At 44.6% G+C, this 19840-nt stretch overlaps 1 protein-coding gene across 1 annotated transcript in view; it reads left to right on the forward strand.

Annotated features, from left to right (window-relative positions):
* The first annotated feature begins 1463 nt into the window (after positions 1–1463).
* Positions 1464–19840, forward strand: part of LOC136055222 (ubiquitin-conjugating enzyme E2 R2-like) — a 75961-nt gene continuing 57584 nt past the window's right edge. The window contains exon 1 of the mRNA XM_065746937.1: positions 1464–1640. Coding sequence (XP_065603009.1) covers positions 1464–1640 — 177 coding nt within the window. The remainder of the gene's footprint in view (positions 1641–19840) is intronic.

The following is a 19840-nucleotide window of genomic DNA, read 5'->3' on the forward strand; positions in this document are numbered from 1 at the left end:
CCGTTGATGACACCTCATGGGGTTTAAAGGAGGTCTGGGATAAGCTGACCTCATGGTTACCTGATGGTCTTGGCTGAGGAAACTGTTTTTCATATCTGTCTTTGTTATTGCTTGTATGGGAACTGTTGAATCACAGCCTGAACCACTGATCACCTGAGGCAAGCACTGAGTCAGCTGTGGGAGTTCAAGTGAAGGCAGTTCACCTGTGTGACCAGAAGGGGTGGAATCTAACTTCTCCTCTCATAGACCCCATTTAAGGGCTGACTGCCACTGGGGAAGGATCTCTTTTTGGAGGTTCTTCTTTGGTGGAGTTTCCTACCATAAGTCTAGGATGTGGGTGAGTGTTTTCCTTTGTTTTGATTGTCTTTTTCCATCACAATTTTTTTAACTATATTGTTTGTATGATATTTCAGCTACAATACTATTTGGTATTATTCATTTTGCTAACCATATATTGCTGTATGTAGTATTGTGTTATGGTGCTGTAATTACTGTTTTGTCTGTTATTGGAGTTATAATAAATTGGTATAGTCAGGGTGGTAGCATCTTAGTTACAAACTCTTAAAGGAAAATGAGGGATTCATGCAAGTTGTAACAATATTGCTAAACTTGCTAGTGTTCACTGATGGCCCTGCTGTTTCTTTAGATAATAGGAAGAGCTGTGTCTCTGGACCAATGAGATAAGGTAGTTCTGGTGAGTCTTTGTACTAAGGATATAATTTCTGTTTGGAATCAGTCACTGAACATGTACTATAACTTTGGGAAAACTTCTGCGTATGTAATACACGTAGTGTATATAAGCTGAAGATCTTGTGTAAGCTGTGTTATAGGAGGATAGCCCCTAAGTATCCAGTGCTGATAGTAAAGAGTATCTGCTTTCTGATATTCCAACTTGAATCATAGAATCACCAAGGTTGGAAGAGACCCATAGGATCACCCAGTCCAACCATCCACCTATCACCTATAGTGTTCTTAGAAAGTTTCCTGATCAATCAATTTATGGTATCAGCACTGCAATGGGTCTGCTATGGTTGTGCTAGCAGGCTGTCCTTGGGAAGCCACTGCCGGGTGGTGTCTACCCACCATGCACCTGCCCCTTTTGGCTCTTTCCATCATCTCACCAGGGAAACTGATATGCTGTGGTGGCTGCTCCATTTCAAACCTGTGCTGACGTGGCTGCTTATGCATTCTGTTAGGGCCTGGTCCCTCCACACTCGCTGGGGGAAAGAGTGCCCGTGGACCCACTTACATACTTCCCCCCCTATCTCTCGGTACAGCCTGCCTACATGGGTAATGTGGTACTCTTGGTGCAGTGGCACTGCCCCTTTAAGCACTCTGGTATGGGCGGGGTGTGGAGAGGCGCGCTGAGCGCTCGCTGCAGCGAGCAGGCGCCGTCACAAAAGGAAGTGGCGGCGGTTGTTGTCGGTGTGGGGAGGGCCTTGTAAGGCGGCGGCGCTGCCGCCATGGCCCAGCAGCAGATGAGCAGCTCGCAGAAGGCGCTTATGCTTGAGCTGAAGTCGCTGCAGGAGGAGCCAGTGGAGGGTTTCCGCATCACGCTGGTCGACGAATCTGACCTCTATAACTGGGAGGTAGCGATTTTCGGGCCCCCCAATACTCTCTACGAGGGCGGCTACTTCAAGGTACGGCCGGGCTCCTGGCCCCCGCTGCTGACCTGCCGCTTGGGTTTGTCCCCCTGACCGATGGTATCTCTTCGTGGTCTTGCGGGCGGGGGTTGGGACGGCAAATCTCATCTGTTCCGGGAGTCCTCCCCCTCCCCCCCCTTTTTTTTTTTCTCTATCTGTGCGTCTTGGTGGTGGCCATGCCATACCCGCAGTGAGTGGGTGCTAGATGATCTTCGTCCTGTCACCTTCTATTTTTTTATATATTATTTTTTAGTTTGGAGACAGAACCGTTGTGACAAGATATGAACTTCCCACTGGGCCAGTGGCAAGGGGATTTGAGCAGTGGTTTTAGCAGTTCCAGTTCTTCCTGGCTTGGGAGAATTCTGTGTAGGGTGATGAAGTCAGGGTGGAGGCTTTCCAAACTGTTTTTCTTGCACAACTTCCTAGTTATTCACTGTCATTCTTTGTAATTTTTATTTATTTTCATGTTGTTTTTCTCTTCCCCTCTGAACTTCAGTAAACAGCTTTCAAAGGGCTATGGCAATGCTTAGTTGGTAAAGGTTGATAAATGCTTTCAATTTCTCTCTCAATCTTACTGTTAGTAAAAAAAAAAAAAAAAAAAATTGCTTCCTGTACTTACAGGAGAGAAAGCAAGAAATATGGGACCTCCTTTCCCCAAAGAACTGAAGGGGGAAGACTTGAGAACTGCATTCCTTTCTGAAAAGATATGGAAGCTTTAGTGCTTGTAGAAGTTGGGTGTTAGGCATATCCCTTTGTACTTTATGTCCCTTTGGTCTTTGGCAAAGATATCCCCTCCAGCCTGCATCTCTCAGGAGTTTGTTTTTGTTCCTGGGCCTTTCCTTTCTTGCCACCTAGCCTTCTGACCGTTTTTCCAGTTAGACAAAACTTGGCTACTGTGCTTTGTTGTAGCCTCTTGGCTACTCTGGGTAAAGGTTTAAACGCTTTTTAACAAAACCAAAGTAAGCTGTAGCTTTAGGAATAATGGATTGCAGTCATACTTGCTTTGAACTGTAGTGTCTTGCTGGTGGAATCACTAGTGCTGGATAGTATCTATAAACTCCTGAATCATGTACAGATTCTGAGTACTGTATTGTTGGCTCTTAGCATCTGCTTCTCAGGGGACAGTGGGGAAGGCAATGGTGCTCTAGCTAGTTGTTTACTTAGGGCTTGTCCCATCCAGATATGGTTATTGCATATGCAATGAAGGCTAATAATGATTTGCTGTTTTGGTGCTACTTGAAAATGCAGGTTTACGTGTAGTTGAGGAAAAACTGTTGAAAACTGTCGCACTGACCTCCTCTGCCTTTAGACTGAAACATAAAGCTTTCTACTTGAGAAGATTGAGTACTGTTGATTTGCATTTTTTTTCTGTTGTTTGGCTCTATTTTCCCGAGTTTGTGCAGGATGATCCTTGTATGAGGTGAAGTGCATGTTTGTTTTTTCTTTTTTGTGTAGAAACACGAAGAACTGTGTCTCTTCAAAGTTCTTGTATGCTTAAGAGGTAACTAAAAGCATGCAGGTTTAAATCTGGTTAATGCTTTGGGAATTAGTGGATATCTTTTATTAGTGTTAGTGTTCTTAATTTTTATTCACCTATTAAACCCTTAACTTCTCCATTATTACGATGATGCTTTGCAATGACTGTCTTAGTACAGGGCTGCTTCTGTAACTTCTCAAAAGCTCAAGTGTATTATTAGCTTGCTGTTTCTAAAAACTATGCTTACACTGCCTACTTTTTTTTTATATGATGAAATATTCATGCCAGGTATCTTCTCTTTAATAGCACATCAGGTCTACTGCATGATGCTCGCATTGCATCTGAAGGGTAAGAACTGCCAGAGAAACTGCTTGTTCGTCTTCAACTCAGGAGTCCTTTATGTGTAGTTCAGCATGTAGTTTTTCATTGTCTTCTGGTATTCATTATAGTGAATGGTGAGGACTAAATGTTTTGTGTTGAATTTGAATATAGCTGACTCTCATTTGGAACTATAACAGATTCCTGGTCTCCCTGTGGCTGAGCTGAGCGCTGGGTGGGTTGTTGAGGAATGGGGACCTGTAAGAGTTAATAGTCCCATTATCTCTTAAAAAATGATTATCTTTGAATAAACTGGGATGAAACTTTCTTGACAACAGGGGAAAGAGTAGTAGCAGCCTCTGCTGTGGCATGGCTGCTGCTTCTCACTGTCAGTGCATACCATTCTGATATGCAGTGCTCTGATCCATGTCTATAAATATCTAAGGAGTGTGAGGCTAAGGGATGAGGCTGAGCTCTTCTCAGCAGCGTGTGGTGATAGGATGGGGGAAATGGGCAAAAACTGAGGCATAGGAAGTTCTGCGCAAATGTGTGTGGGAACTTCTTCACAGTAAGGGTGATGGAGCACTGGAACAGGCTGCCTGGAGAGGCTGTGGAGTCTCCTTCTCTGGAGATGTTCAAGACTCACCTGGATGCCTACCTGTGCAACCTGGCCTTCTAGGGAGTCTGCTTTGGCAGGGGGGCTGGACTCAATGATCTCTAGAGGTCCCTTCCAACCCCTACAATTCTGTGATGGTGTGATTCTTTGGAGGAAGAATTAAAAGACAATCTGAGCTCTCAAAAGCTCATTCTTAAACAACTTTATTTTCAAGTTACATCTTTGTCACGATGGGCTGCCTCCATCTCAAATGGAATCTCTCCTTTGAAATTATGAGCTGTTTAACTGGAAGAAGAAAAAGACTTAAATTGTCAGGATCATTGGCTCCTAAGTTGAGCTCAAAGACAGGAAAAAGACTAAGCAATCTAAAAGCCAGCTAGAGAATCTGGGGGCCTCAGATCCTTCAGAAATAAGGCTGGCTCTAACTCAAAAAAAAAAATGGAAAAGATCTAAGACAGACCAGCAGGGATGGCACCTCAAGAGTGACCCCCTGCACAGGCCATGCTGTGTGTAATGGTGCACCCATACACAGCTGCTGGGCTTATGGATCTGTTGCAGCTATTTAAACCAAGACTGTGAGAGAGCATACTGGCTTGGCTTTTTATTATGGGACATGGGGGCTGAAATTGTGGTTATTAATGGACCTGAGATCTCTAAGCTGGTGTCCATTACCGCACATCTGGTTCTCAGACTATATGTGACAGTAATACATAATGATGAGAATATTCTTTAATTCAATGGATAATGGTGGCATGTAGAATCACATGGCTGAACATTAGTGGTGTGCCAATAAATACTGGTCTATGATCCTCAGTAGAAGAACTCTGGAAATTAGAGAACTGAGAACGAAGGAGGCAATGTATGATGATACCTTTGAGCGTCCAGACCTGGTTTAAGTTTTCAGCAGGGATGAGGGACCTCATACTACAGCAGGCTCCTCTTGCACTGGTGTCTATACTGAACCCTGTAGTAGCCTTGGAGACCATCATCCTACCACCAAATTGGTGGCTGATCTAGGGGAGGCAGAGCGCCTTTGAACTAGGTGCAGTATTTGAGCACTGGCAGGGGCCAAGGTTCTCCCTGTAACGAAGACCAGGAGACCTATTCCACAGACTCCACGATTGGGACCTATACAAGTATCTCAAAAACAGTTATTGAATGACTTGATCCAGTGTGGGGGTTCAATTTGCAGAAATGGTTGGCCAGCCCAATCATGTCCTCCTCTAGCTGTGGTGGCAGTTGGAGGACAATCAGAAATTTCAAAGTTGCCCCCAAAAGGCAGGTATGAGAACTTTTGAAAGAATGCCAACAACTATATGGAACCTGGAAGATTTCTTGGTTTCCAGTAAAAAGAGACTTTCTCGAACCCCTGTGCCTGAGCCGCCTCAGGTGAAAGATTATGCAGTAGCACAATTCAGGGCATGGCAGGGGATGTAAGTTCCCCCCTTGTAACTAGGGCCTCCAGGCAGGACTGGAGGCCTTATGTCAAGTTAACAGTTTTCTGGTTGTGGAAAAACATAAAATGTGTAATGGCACTGGTAAACACAGGTGCAGGAACATTGACTGTTTATGGGGACCTGACCAAGTTTAACAGAGAGTGATAATTGGTGGGTTTGGGGGATGGACCATTCCTGTTGCACAGATCTGGGTTTGGTGTCTCCATGCTGAGAGTATGAGGTATCTATTGCCCTGGTCCTGGAGTACATCCCTTATAAATATCTATACCCAAGATGTGGCTCTCCAAACAACTGTAGGAGAGTTCAGACTGAGAAAGGTATATTAGTGACAAGGTGGTGCAGGCAATACTTAGAGGTCATGTGAAGCATGAGCTTATTTGTCTGCTGGAACTGTGCCAGATTACTAGTGTGAAGCAATATAGACTCCTAGGGGGGTCAAGATGAAATATCCAGGACTGTGCAGGAATTAGAAAAAGCTGGGATCATAAGGCCTGTGCGTAGCCTGTATAATTCCTCCATGGGGCTAGTGTGGAAGTCAAATGGCACACGGAGAGTGACAGTGGGCTATAGAGGGTTAAATAAGGTCATCTCACCTATTCACATAGCCTTAACCAATATTGTCTCCCTAATGGACACATTGAATAGAGAAATAGAAGCCTACCATTGTGTCCTAAACTTGGCAGATTCATTCTTCAGTATTCAGATTGCTGAAGAATTTCAGGTCCTGACACAGAAGTGTATACATTCACCAACATATTGTCATAACCTAGTGTTGTGTGACCTAGCAGACTGGGGAAGACCTAATGATGTCAACTTGTACCACTATATCAATGATCTCATGTTGACATCTGACTTGCTGGAGGCAGTAGGTCGGGTGGCAGATTCATTTTCCACCTATCTGCAGGGAAAAGAATGGGCTATAAACTCACGGAAGGTGCAGGACCTGGGTCTGTGAAATTTCCAGGCGTAGTTTGGTCAGGAAAGACCAGGGTACTACCCAATGCAGTAAGAGATAAGATTCAGGCACCACTAGTCACTATGATACCTAAGCAGCTGCAAGAATTTTTGGGTATGTTGGGATATTGGTGTTCTTTTATACCTTATTTAGTGCAGCTACTGAGGCCTTTGTATTGACTCACAAAGAAGGGCCAGCTATGGTACTGGGGAAGAATAGAACACGAGGCTTTTCAACAGGAAAAACTCTGTTAAACAAGCCCAGGCGTATATTTAATCTTACCCTCCTAGCCAAAATGGGTGTCCATGTCACTCAGAATAGCTTTGGCTGGGGCCTGTGGCAATGCTAAAGTTCCATTCAGTCCCTGATAGGGTTCTGGTCTCAGATCTAGTATGGAACAGAAGAAATATATAGTATGACTGAGAAACAGTGGCTGCCTACTCCATAGTACAGGTGGTAGAGCCAATAACCCAAACAGCTAAAATTGTAGTGAAGACCACCTTGCCAATTCAGGGATGGGTAAGAGATCTGACCTGCCTTCCTAAGATAGGTGGCCCAGGCACAGACAGTGGCAAGATGAGTCGCCTATCTCAGTCAGAGTAGTTGTCTGTCTTCCTCACCACTGAAAGAAGAGCTTCAAAAGATTCTAGGCTCAGTGACATATCACAGTGATGCAGCAAAAGAAACCTTGGTTGCTCTGCCAGAGAAGAGTCCTGTCCAGGAGGGAGAATATCACATTCCTGAAGATGCCTGGTACCATGGGTGGGTCCAGCAAGGGCAACCGGAGCAAGTGGAGAGCAGTAGCATGCCATCCTGCCACCGACACAATCTAGTTTGAAGAGGGGGGGCAGTCAGAGTGGCCAGTGGGCAGAGCTGCGAGCTGTGTGGATGGTTATAACCAAAGAACTTGGTGATAGCGTCCTGAATGTTTTGCACAGATAAATGGGCTGTGTAACTGGGGGCTCACTCTTTGAAATGCACAGTGGGCTACCCAGGACTGGACTATCTATGCCTGACCAGTCTGGGGTGGAGTTATGTGGTTAGACATGTGAAATACAGTTAAATACAGTGTCTACTACATTTCTAGTCACCAACCCCTGCAGTCACCAGGAAATGATGAAGCTGACACAGTGGCTTGAGTTAGTGAAATCCCAACCCATCTATCTGAGAACATTGCCCACTGGTTACACCAAAAGCAGTGGCGTGCTGGACAGAAGACAATGTGGGCAGCTGCTAAGGCATGGGGACTGCCCATACAACTATCTGATATCGCTCAAGCTTGCTGACACTGTGACACTTGCTCCAAGATGAGACTGAGGTCATTGCCTGAAACAACAGCCCATCTTGCTAGAGGACTCAATCCTCTACAGAGATGGTAGGTTGATTACATTGGGCACTTCCCTCGGTCTGAAGGGGCGAGATATTCCCTAACCTGTGTTGACACTGCAAGTGAGCTAATGCAGGCCTATCTAGTACCAAAAGCAAACCAGGCATATACTGTCAAAGCGCTCATGAAACTAATGGCTGTATATGGGACACCACAAGTCATTGAGAGTGACCAAGGGAGTCACTTCACGGGTGCAGTGATACAACGCTGGGCAGAAGAGAACAACATCGAGTGGCAATTCCTCCTGCCATACAGTCCAATGGGGGCAGGCCTTATTGAGCATTATAATGGTGTTCTCAAGGCTGCTCTGAAGGCAGGCTCTTAGTCTCTGCAGGGGTGGACAAAGAGACTCCATGAAACTGTGAGACCTGAATGAAAGGCCTAAAGATGGCAGACCCAGTTCCTTGAAAATGTTACAAACAACATGGGCCTCCCCACTTAGGATCCAAATTACGGGCACTGATAATGAGGTAAGACCTCGGCTTGGCAATGAGAACATTCTTCTGCTCCCTGCCTCTGAGAACCTAAAACCAGGCATCAATAGAATAACATGGCCTTGGAAGGTGCAGGTAGGACCACGATGGTGTGGCCTACTTGCACCTTGGGGGAGATTATTGGAGCTGGGAGGTTCTAGTCCCTCTGGTAATTGGTATGTAGCTGTCACGCTCCAATATAAAGGAGGGAGATGAAGGTTCTTAGATTATGTATATACCCGGCGTGAGATTAAGAAACAATGGTTCAAATGTTGGTCCGACCAGTTTATTACCAATATTGACCAGGGTGATGGGGAAGGAGAAGGCGGACACTGTTACCAGTAAGGGTGATGGGGAAGGGAAGGCAAGCTATAGGAAAGAAGCAAGGGTTTGTACAATGCAGAGAAAGTCACCAGCCAGGATCCTAGGGGCGGTCCAGTTGCAAGCAGCTCTGATGGTCTGAGGCAGAAGCGGGGAGAACAGCAGCAGCGATGGGCAGCCTTGAGCAGCAAGTAGTTGTCCTGGAGAAGCAGCACCAGGTCAGCACAGGAGAAGCGGCGTGGGGAAAGTCCAGGAACAGCGTCAGTCAGCACCGGAGAGGCAGCAAACGGTGATCAGCTTGTGAGGGTTCAGATGGGAGAACACCTCGAAGGAGCTATCTAACTATCTAAAGTACTGTGTCTAGGTCCTGGGGCCCCCAATACAGGAAAGATGTAAAGCTGCTGGTGAGGGTCCAGAGGAGGTCCTCAAAGATGATTAGAGGGCTGGAGCACCTCTTCTCTGAAGAGAGGCTGAGGGAACTGGGCTTCTTTAGCCCGGAGAAGAGAAGGCTGTTAGGAGATCTCATTTAAAAGGGGAGTATAAACAGGAGGGGGATCAACTTTTTATTTGGGTAGGTAGTGATAGGAAAAAGGGGAATGGTTTTAAGCTCAGGAGGGAAGGTTTAGATTGGATGTTGAGGGAAGTTCTTTACAGAGAGTGGTTGAGGTGATGCAACATGCTGTGGATGTTCTGTCCTTGGAGATGTTCAAGTCCAGAGTGGATAGGGCCCTGGGCAACCTGGTCTAGTACCAGATCTGGAGGTTGGTGGCCCTTCCTGTGGCAGGGAGGTTGGAACTTGATAATACTTGGGGACCCTTCCAACACAAGCCATTCTATGATTTTGTGAGTAGTATCTCCTAAGGCCTTAGCCACTGGCAGAGTTCAGCTGGACTGCCAGCAGCTTCTGTGGTGACCTGTGGACCAGAGACTGACAGGAACTGCTTATACACACACTGAAACTCATGTTTAACTGTGGGGATTAATCATCTACTTTCTTTGTGGAGGTTCTGTGATATTTAGGGATATATAGTTGTGTATATCAAAGTCCTAGTTGATTTTGATAAATAGTTGTAAAGCAAACAAAGGTGGTGACAGAGGCTTTATTTGAGGTAGAGGTGCTACAGAAAGAGATATTAGAGATAAGGGGAATGAACTCCCCCCTCCCAGCAACCATTTAGGCTAAGGAATGCAGCTGCCTTTCCTTCGAACTCTGGTGCTCTGGAAGGGAGGGAGCCAGGGAGGGGGGGCATGCTGCTCGTTCACTGGTTCAGGCTGTGACCAGGCAATCCCAATGCTGTAGTCTAATGAATATGAGTCATTCTGTTTCTCATAGTAACAGAAAACAAAGTATGATGAGACTTCAGTACATTATTTAAAGCTATAACAATGGTGGTAGTAAAGAGACAGGGTCTCCAGCTTGATGCAAGTATGAAGCCTTGTTTATTTTATTCTGTTGCATTCCATTTCATCTATCTCTCTCCTCTAGATTTTCTCTAGTATTAATATATCATTGTTACACACAGTTGAGCTTATATAGCTTTTCAGCCTTAGCTACACAATACTATTCATGTAACTAGGCTATATTGTTTAATTTGTAACTAAGTAACATTGTGACCAAGTAACATTGTTGGAACAAGGAATTGATTAAGGCAAACCAGGTACGTACAGTACACAATGTATCAAAAACTCTTCTTTCTCTCATTCTTTCTTCAGGATCCTGCTTTCTCTTACCAAGGTTTGTGGCTGACAGTGGCTAATAAATCTGTGTTGGTTGTTACAAGCTGAGCAGTGCTTCCAGTCCTGCTCTGTGTCTCCACATCTCACCCTTTCTGTTCCACCAGTAAGATCCTCTCCGTAGACTTATCAGTCCTTGATCACATTGTAAAATACAAGTGTAAAGCAAGCAAAGGCGGTGACAGAAACTTTATTTGAGGTAGAGGTGCTACAGAAAGAGATATTAGAGATAAGGGGAATGAACTCCCCCCTCCCAGCAACCTATTAGCCTAAGGAACATAGCCGCCTCTTGTTCAAACACTGGCGTGCCGGAAGGAATGGAGCTAGGGAGGGTGGGGGCAACCCGCCCAGGCTCTGAGCGTATTTGTGCTCCCGGAAGCACCGCCAGAAGCACCACTGAGGGAGAGAGCGAGAAGATGGGTGGACCTGGGCTCCTTGGCTCTGGTCACTCAGATGCTCATTCACTGGTTCAGGCTGTGACCAGGCAATCCCACTACAACAAGGCAAACAAATAATCAAAAGCAACAATACAGCTAAAATATAAATTCCTGTTTTCACTAAATTTTTCAGCCAACCAGTACAGCAGCAATGACAAGGGCTTCAGCTTCCTCCATTACCTCCTATTTTTCTGCTGCTCTAAGAGTGTCATCCATATAATGATATTACAAGGCAGCAGGCATTTTTTTGATGAATGGGGCTGAGGACCCTTGCAACAAACCACTGACAAATAGTGGGACTGTTGTTGTTAAGGAAAGTACAACCCAGTGATATCTTTGCAAAGGTGCTTGTATGTTAGTGTTAGGGACAGAAAAGGCAAATTGAGGAGCATCATCAGGATGCAAAGGAATGTCAAAAAACCAATCCTTTAAATCATTGGCTGTCAAATGCCAATCTTGAGGGATCGTGGTAGGAGATGGGAGACCAGCCTGTTAGGCTCCCATTTCTTCCATTACTGAATTAACTTTGTGGAGGTCTTGGAGCAAACACTACTTGCCAGTTTGTTTCTTAATTACAATTACAGGAGAATTCCAAGGACTAGTGGAGGGGACTGTATGCTCCTCTTGGAGTTGTTCTTGGACAAGGTTGGTGAGTGAGCGCGATTTAATCAGTGGCAGGGTCCATTGATCCACTCAGACAGGTGTCATAGTTTTCCAGGTTAATTTCAGGGTGTTGCACGCTTCAATGGCCCCATCAAAAAATCAGACTGAATTTTGAGGCCCCATTGAGAAAGTACATCATGTCCCCATAATACCACAGGTACAGGCAAAACAAATGGCTTAACAGAAACCATGTGGCCTTCTGGTCCTGTCATTTGAATTAGATTGTGACTGATAAATGTGAATGCTGCCCCCAATTCCAGTGAGTGCTTGGGGTACCTCAGTGAGGGCCCAAGTAGGAGGCCATTTAGATTGAGAGATGTCAGTTACATGAGCTCTGGTATCTATAGTACCGGTGAATGTTATCTGTTGCCCCTGTAGTGACAGGGTACATTTGAAAGTAGGATGTTTATCAGAAATTGTCTCTACCCATCATATTTGTGGGGTTTCTGTAGAACCAAATCCTCCCACCCTTTCTTTATGTTCCCCTGCTACAGGTATCGATTAATTCCCTTCCCACATGAATTGTGCAATGTGGGTCCCCTTATGGACAGTACAGGGTGGAAAAGGTGTCCAAGCCCTAATTTTAATTTCCCCAACACAGTCTGAGTCTATAACTCCAGGGAGAATAAAGTCCTGATGCTGCAATGAAGGGATGGGAACCCAGCTTGATGCAAGCTAATGTTCATTTATTAAGCAACAACTCAAAGCTTATATACATCTTATATAAGATCTGATTGGGCGAAGGTTACATTCCTTAAGGTTAAACGTCATAACAATACAAAGTACTCCTAGTTGTCTAAATGAACAGTTCCCTATCGCCTTCTGTTACAGTGTCCTGTTTCTTTTCATTCCTCAAATGCGGTTATCTTGACCTTAACAGCTTATCTTTACGCAGCCTTCATCCAATCCTTGTGGTCAAGTTGTTGCATAGCCACAGCAGCTCTGTCTGGCTCACACTCTTGCCATTACCCACGTCTCCCCCTTTCTGTTGCACAATAAATATTTTCTTTGTAGCATTGTCAACCCTTTTTTGCATACATAGTAAAATACTAGGAAGTAACAGCAAGAGCATTACAATAGTCATCGCAATATAGCACATAATTTTTAAGGTGTTGCAAAGCCATCTGGTGAGACCTCATCCCAAGAACAATTTGTCCAACCAGTCACAATCCCTTTGTTCCTGCAACCTGAATGAGTGGTGCTGTTTTGGGGTATGTTTGGATCTGAGAGATGGTGTCTCAGTAGGAAAAGCAAGCAAACCATGCATTCAGAGTAACACAGAGGGTTAGAGTTTTAGTCAACATACACTCACACACACAGACATCCATTTTAGATAAGTGTAAGCACAAAGCAGAAACTCCCTAAGCAAGCACATAATTAGCTTTTGACCCTTGAGAAATGGCAAGTTGACAGAGAGGAGAGACAGAAGGAACATGCCAGTGATGGATGCGATAGGTAGTGCCAGCAGGGTGTCCCCTGCTTCAAGGTGTACTTTTCCTCTCTCACCCACCACAGATTATCTCCTGCTTTTACTCTTCTCAGGGTCTGCAGAGTTTCTTCCATTTGTACACTGTATCTGTGTGGCTAGTGTGTGATACAGAGCCCAAGTGGAACACCTGCTTGCAAAACAGAATAAGCTACTAAGGTCAGCTCTCACTAAAAAATGCTTATAGCCACAAATATCCTTAAAACTATCAGAATACTTTGTTCCTTCCCAAGATTGTTCTTCTGTTAGGGGCCTTTAGGTCCCTGATATAGGTTCCAATCGAAAGAATCAGTGAACTTAAATATCTGTTGGGCAATATTCAAGCATTCTCTATTAAAATCATATGTTGAACTGAAGTAAGATAGTGTGTGCCTTTGTAGGGTAAATAATCCCCAAGGATGGTACTCAAAAAATAGTATAGAAGATGGTATATTTAAGTAGGTCTATAAAGATGGTACATAAATAGTAAGAAAAAGAAGATGGCTCACCTTTAGGATGATAAAGGCTTGCTGTGAACTCCACAGGGGAAGGATCTCCAACAAGAGATCCTTCCCTGGTGGTGGTCAGCCCTTAAATGGGGTTTGGGAGAGGTGGAGTCAGGCTCCACCCCTTCCAATCACACAGGTATATCACCTTCACCTGTGTCCCTTGTGGCTGACTCAGTGCTCACCTCAGGTGACCAATCAGTGGTTCAGGCCCTGATTCAACAGTTCCCATACAGCCTTTGTCTTGAGTGATGCATAGTCATATTTTTCAAATTCTGATTAGTGGATGAAAGTGAGAATTGTTCTATAGTACAGGGTCATCCCTTTGCCTGGAATTCCTTTTCAGGTTTTGTCTTGAGAAACTAAGAAAAGGCTCATTGATAGGCTAATAACATCATAACCAATGATGAAAGGATAAAACTAAACTAAAAAGGTTATTTCCATGGATTTCAACAGTGGAAACATCTAATCCTGTTCATTTTTATATTTAATCTACCACTAAAAATAAAAAAGCAGCACACAACAACCTAAATAATACCTAATAATTCTAATTCTTAAGGCAACATTGGTAACACAGAAAAATCACTTATTTTTGTCTTACCATGACCAGTGTTATTACTGAGATACCATCCAGTGGGTAATCCAGCTGTTTCTCGTCACTTACTATGGCACGCATAAGTTATTTACAATACAACAATTTACAAAACAATAATTAAGAAACACACAGTCCCAGTTCTTATGAGGGCTAGATGCTATTTTCTGCCTTGAGATGAGGCCAAATGTATCACGCTGGAATCCACATAGGGCTAGTGCCTGTGGAAACGCATGGATATTCACAACCCTAAGTTATCAGTGGTAAGGGACATTCCCAATGCCCTGTGGCCATATTCTGAATGTTAACCATTGTCTGTTCCTTGAGCATTGGGGAGGCCCCAAAATGACAGTCTACTCGAGGTGTATCTGTATGATCAGGATTCAAAAAATTCAGCACAAGCAGTCTTACATAACCTTTGTTGTGGTTATGTAATTCCCCCCTTTTTTAATTTTTTATTTTTTTTATTTTATTTTTCAGGTGTATGCAGCTCCATTATCATGCACGTATTTAAGATGGCCAAATTCATGAGCATGAGTGACATCTGTTTAATGCAAAACTTGCTTGAGCTGTGCAAAGGAAACAGAGTTGTTAACTTCCTTAAGAAAAGACCCCTCAGTTCTCCGAATGATACCTACAACATACAGAGAGTCAATTATTATATTAATCTTTTGCTCTGCAAAAGTTTGAAAGGCTTGATGCACATCTGACTGCCATTTGCATACCAGTTGCATGCCAGAGAACCACTGCTTGGTGTGTCCTGCCAGAGCCATCTATAAATACAGTAACAGTATTATGTATTGGAACATGTGAAAGTAAAACATTTCTAGTAAGGGATGGATCACTCAAATTATTTAGTAACTGATGTTTGGTGAAATGAACGGAGATTTGTCCTGTAATTGCAATCTGGATCAGAAGCTTGTAAAATTGGCAAACGGTGTAGACCTTGCTGTATTAGTGTTGCAAACATCTCTTCTTGTTCTGCTGCTGTTAACATATCATCCATCCAGTAAAATAAAAAGACTCATCCGTTTAACAGAAGAACGTCCTAACAGGAGGGCTGTGCTGCCCGTTCCCTAGGGGACCCGTGATAGCTGCTGGGACAAGATTCACGTTGCTATCGGTCAGCGTCACTGACTAGATGGTGGACACATCCACTCCTGCGCTGCTGGCAGTAGCTGGTCTCAGTGAGCTGGCCAGGCAGGGGTCGGCTTGCATGGACACGCTGTCAGTGGTTTGCGGGATGGTTTGACCCGGTACCATGACAACTGAGGCAGGGGACCCAAGGGACCACAACTCAGGGAAGGGGGAAAGGGAAAAAAGGAGAAAGGAGATGGGCCTAGAAACAAAACAGCGGCGAAGATCTGAGGAGGAAAGCTAATTTACTAAATAAGATATCAGAAAGCAAAATACCACAGTATAATACAATATAATTGGAATTGGGGCTAATGAATCAAATAAAAATGAGCAGGAGAGAGAGTGTCCGATAAACCTAAGGCCTTACGCTAACGCTAAAGGTGGATGGCTGCAACAAACACGCATTGCTGAGCTCGACCCCGAAGGGAAGAGAGATGGTCCCATGACCGCAGACAGTTTCTATCTTTACCTCTGTGCGGAAACATGTAAAAATACGAAGCATCGCAAATTCCTCTGGGGAATGTAGTTCTCTTCTGAGACAGGTATACACAGAAGTATCAATGAACCACGCAGCTAGAGCATTAACTCTTTAAGTCCCAATACACTACATGATGTTATGATGTGGAATATCAATAATATAACAAAAATCATAAAACCATAACACGCGCTCTTCCTCCCATTTTCCAACAGTTCATAGATAGATTAGGTTGGAAAGGACCTACAAGATTGTCTAGTCCAACCATCCTCCTATCACCATCCCTACCCACTAAACTACTAAATCAAATCCCTTAGCACCTCATCTAAACGCGTCTTGAACAGCGCTAGGGATAGTGCCTCAACCACCTCCCTAGGCAGGCCATTCCAGTGCCTGACCACTCTTGCAGAGAAAAAATGTTTCCTCAAATCTAATCTAAATCTTCCCCAGTGCAACTTGTGGCCATTCCCTCTTGTCCTGTCATTAGTTATCTGGGAGAAGAGGCTGACCCCTCCCTCACCACAACCCCCCTTCAGGAAGTGGTAGAGCGTGATAAGGTCTCCTCTGAGCCTCCTTTTCTCCAGACTAAACAATCCCAGCTCCCTCAGCTGCTCCTCATAAGACTTGTGCTCCAGACCTCTCACCAGTTTTGTTGCCCTTCTCTGAACACGCTCCAGGGCCTCAATATCCTTGTAGTGAGGGGCCCAAAACTGAACACAGTACTCAAGGTGCAGCTGCACCAGAGCTGAGTACAGGGGGATGATCACCTCCCTGCTCCTGCTGGCTACACTATTTCTAATATGGGCCAGGATGCTGTTGGCCTTCTTGGCCACCTGGGCACACTACCAGCTCATGTTAATCTGAGCATCAACCAACACCCCCAGGTCCTTTTCCTCTCTACATTCTTTAAGCCATTCTGCCCCAAGCCTATAGCATTGCATGGGGTTATTGTGGCCAAAGTGCAGGACCTGGCACTTGGCCTTATTGAACCTCATCCCATTGACCTCAGCCCAGCTATTCAGCCTATCCAGATCCCTCTGAAGGGCCTCTCTACCCTCCGACAGATCGACACATCCTCCCAACTTGGTGCCATCTGCAAACGTACTGAGGGTACACTCAATCCCCTCGTCTAGGTCATCAATAAAGATATTAAACAAGATGGGCCCCAAAACTGACCCTTGGGGGACACCACTCATAACGGGACACCAGCTGGACTTAACTCCATTAACCACTACCTGCTGGGCATGGCCCTCTAGCCAGTTCTCCACCCAGAGAAGAGTGAACTTGTCCACACCTAAGTTCAGAGGGCTGTGCAGCAACAGGGAATTGAGATTGGCATTCTCTTTCCCTGTGTAGCCTCTTCCCACACCACAGACAGGGTTGAGCCAGAACAGCATAAGCTTGCCTGGGCTTTTTACAGTCCTTTTGTACATGACCGGGTTCTTCTCTAAAGCACCATAGTACACTGTGGGAGCAGCAACATTTCTGCCTCCCATCCCCTTCAAACCATCAGCAGGAAGTAAAAAGTTCTGTTTGCCCACCAAATTTACTGGACCGGGATCAAACTGATCCTTTGGGAGCAACAAGCAGCATAGGCAGGGCAGCAGCGGAGTGGCTTGTGGAGGGGGGTGGTACAGAGCAGATGAAACAGGGGATCGTGAAGGAGTCTTATCAGAGGGTTCCCGCTCTATACCAAGGGAAGGAGCACACGATTTAGATTCCGTATGTTTAAGAGTCTCAAAGATATTTCTCCAAGGGGTTAAAAGTTTCTGCCCATCAGAATTGCCTTGGGTGGCTGCGTCCCACAACTTAACCCAAGCTCAATCCTATTTTAATTCTAGCGTAAAAATGGTGGAAGAATCCGTATTGGGGATTTTATCCTGTACCCATCACAAGATGAGTTTTAAGTCAGAACTAGAAAGAGTCTGTTCATGCTTTGAGATTAAATCCCTCATAATATAAAAAACGTCCTGCTCTTCACAAGATACTTCATTTTCCATAGTTACCCCAAGCTCACCTTCCAATCACAAGGAGGTGATTGTACAGATCATCTGTTTTCCTGCTTCCTTTCAGCAGCCAATTCTCAAGGTAGTCCTTGTTTTCCTGCTTCCTTTCAGCAGCTGATTCTTAAGTTCTTGGGGTCTTGCAGCCGGCCTATGCAAAGTCCCGAATGTCAGGGTCACCATTTGCTGCAAAGAAGGGACAGGAACCCAGCTTGATGCAAGCTAATGTTTGTTTATTAAGCAACAACTCAAAGCTTATATACACAGAAAGGCAACGTGTGTTAAGAACTGATTGGACGAAGGTTACATTCCTTAAGGTTAAACGTCATAACAATGCAAAGTACTCCTAGTCATCTAAATGAGCAGTTCCCTATCACCTTCTGTTACAGTGTCTTGTTTCTTTTCATTCCTCAAATGCGGTTATCTTGATCTTGTCAGCTTATCTTTACACAGCCTGCATCCAGTCCTTGTGGTCAAATTGTTGCATATCCAGCAGCTCTGTCTGGCTCACACTTGCAATTACCCACATCCTGAAAGGTTAATTGAGGATCTTTATATTAGTAAGGCACTTTTTGGGGGCCCTGGTGGTCTGAAGACCCCTGTAGGGAGTAAATGAACAAAAGAATCGTGTAACGTTACTATGACTGAGGTTGCAAAGTCCTTTCTGGCACTGCCTGTAGTTGCTGGGTGAAGACTTGAAGAGATGCTCTGTGGGACATCTGTGGTTGCAGCATTTGTGATGGTGTCTGTAGAGGCAGCTGAGGCATTTGTATCTGTCATGGTTTTATGATTTTTGGTACTGGTATTCCACATCATAACATCATGTAGTGCATTTAGAGTTAAAGAGTTAATGCTCCAGCTCCATGGATCATCGATAGTTTCAGGTATACCTATCTCAGAAGAGAAGAACTACGTTCCCCAGAGGGCTGCGCAATGCTTTGCGTTTTTACGTGTTTGCGCTCAGAGGGAAAGATAAAAACTGTCTGCAGTCACGGGACACTCTCTTTCCTTTGGGATTGACTCAGCAGTAGGTGCTCACTGCCATCTCACCTTCAGCATTAGCTTAAGGCCTTTGGTTTATCGGACACTCTCTTGCTCATTTTATTTGCTTTATTAGCTTTAATTCCAATTATATTGTATTATACTGTGTTATTTTCCTTTCTGATATCTTTAGTAAATTAGCTTTCCTCCTCAGATCGTTGCCGCTGTTTTGTTCCTAGGTCCATCTCCCTTTTCCCCTTCCCTGAGGTGCGGGTACGTGGGTGCCCTGCACCAATTGTCACAGAACCGGGCAAAACCTGCCCGTAAATCGTTGACAGTGTCGGAGCATGGTGCTGTCCTGTGCTCTGGAACCAGTTTTCCTGGATTAGGTGACCTTCAGAATCATAATGACCTTTATTAGTGTGCCCACAGTACCATAAGGGACAGCACTTCAAAGTAGAGGCTTTAGACTTGCCTCCTTTCAGAGCCAAGCACTTCCCTGTATGGTGGCTGGGTTTGCCACAGCTATAACCAAGTTCAGCAGGCTTGGAGGGACCTTTTATAACTGCAAGAGCTGCAGCCCTAGCCTCATATTGATGTTCTATTGTCCCAATGTGGTTATACACTTCAACCATCTCTATCAAAATCAGATTTTGGTTTGGCAAGGACTTCAGAAGCTTCTTGCAGTCTGTGTTGGCACTTTCAACAGCAAGTTTTAGAAGTAAAATATCATGAGCCTCTGATAATCATCAGTTTGGCATTCAAGTGCTTGTTTAAGGCGGTCAAGTGCATGTTTGGCTCTTTTGCTTCTTGAAGGATGGATGTGTGCCAACAGTTTATGGGCTGGTTGGTTCAGCCCGGTTCTGCGACAATTGGGACAGGGGACCCACACCCCAGGAAGGGGGAAAGGGAAAAGGGAGATGGGCCTAGAAACAAAACAGTGGCAACGATCTGAGGAGGAAAGCTAATTTACTAAGTAAGATAACGGAAAGCAAAATAATATATTGGAATTAAAACTAATAAATAAAATGAGCAAGAGAGTCTGATAAACCGAAGGCCTTATACTAAATGCTGAAGGCAAGATGGTTAGCAAGGATCTGCTCTTGAGTTGATCCCCCAAGGAAAGAAAAGTATCTCATGACATGCAAACAGTTTTTATCTTTCCCTCTGCATGGAAAAATGTAAAAATACAAAGCAACA

This window comes from Cyrtonyx montezumae, unplaced genomic scaffold, assembly GCF_038088225.1.
Source record: "Cyrtonyx montezumae isolate F1298 unplaced genomic scaffold, pur_monq_1.0 scaffold_4, whole genome shotgun sequence".
NCBI classification, from domain to species: domain Eukaryota; kingdom Metazoa; phylum Chordata; class Aves; order Galliformes; family Odontophoridae; genus Cyrtonyx; species Cyrtonyx montezumae.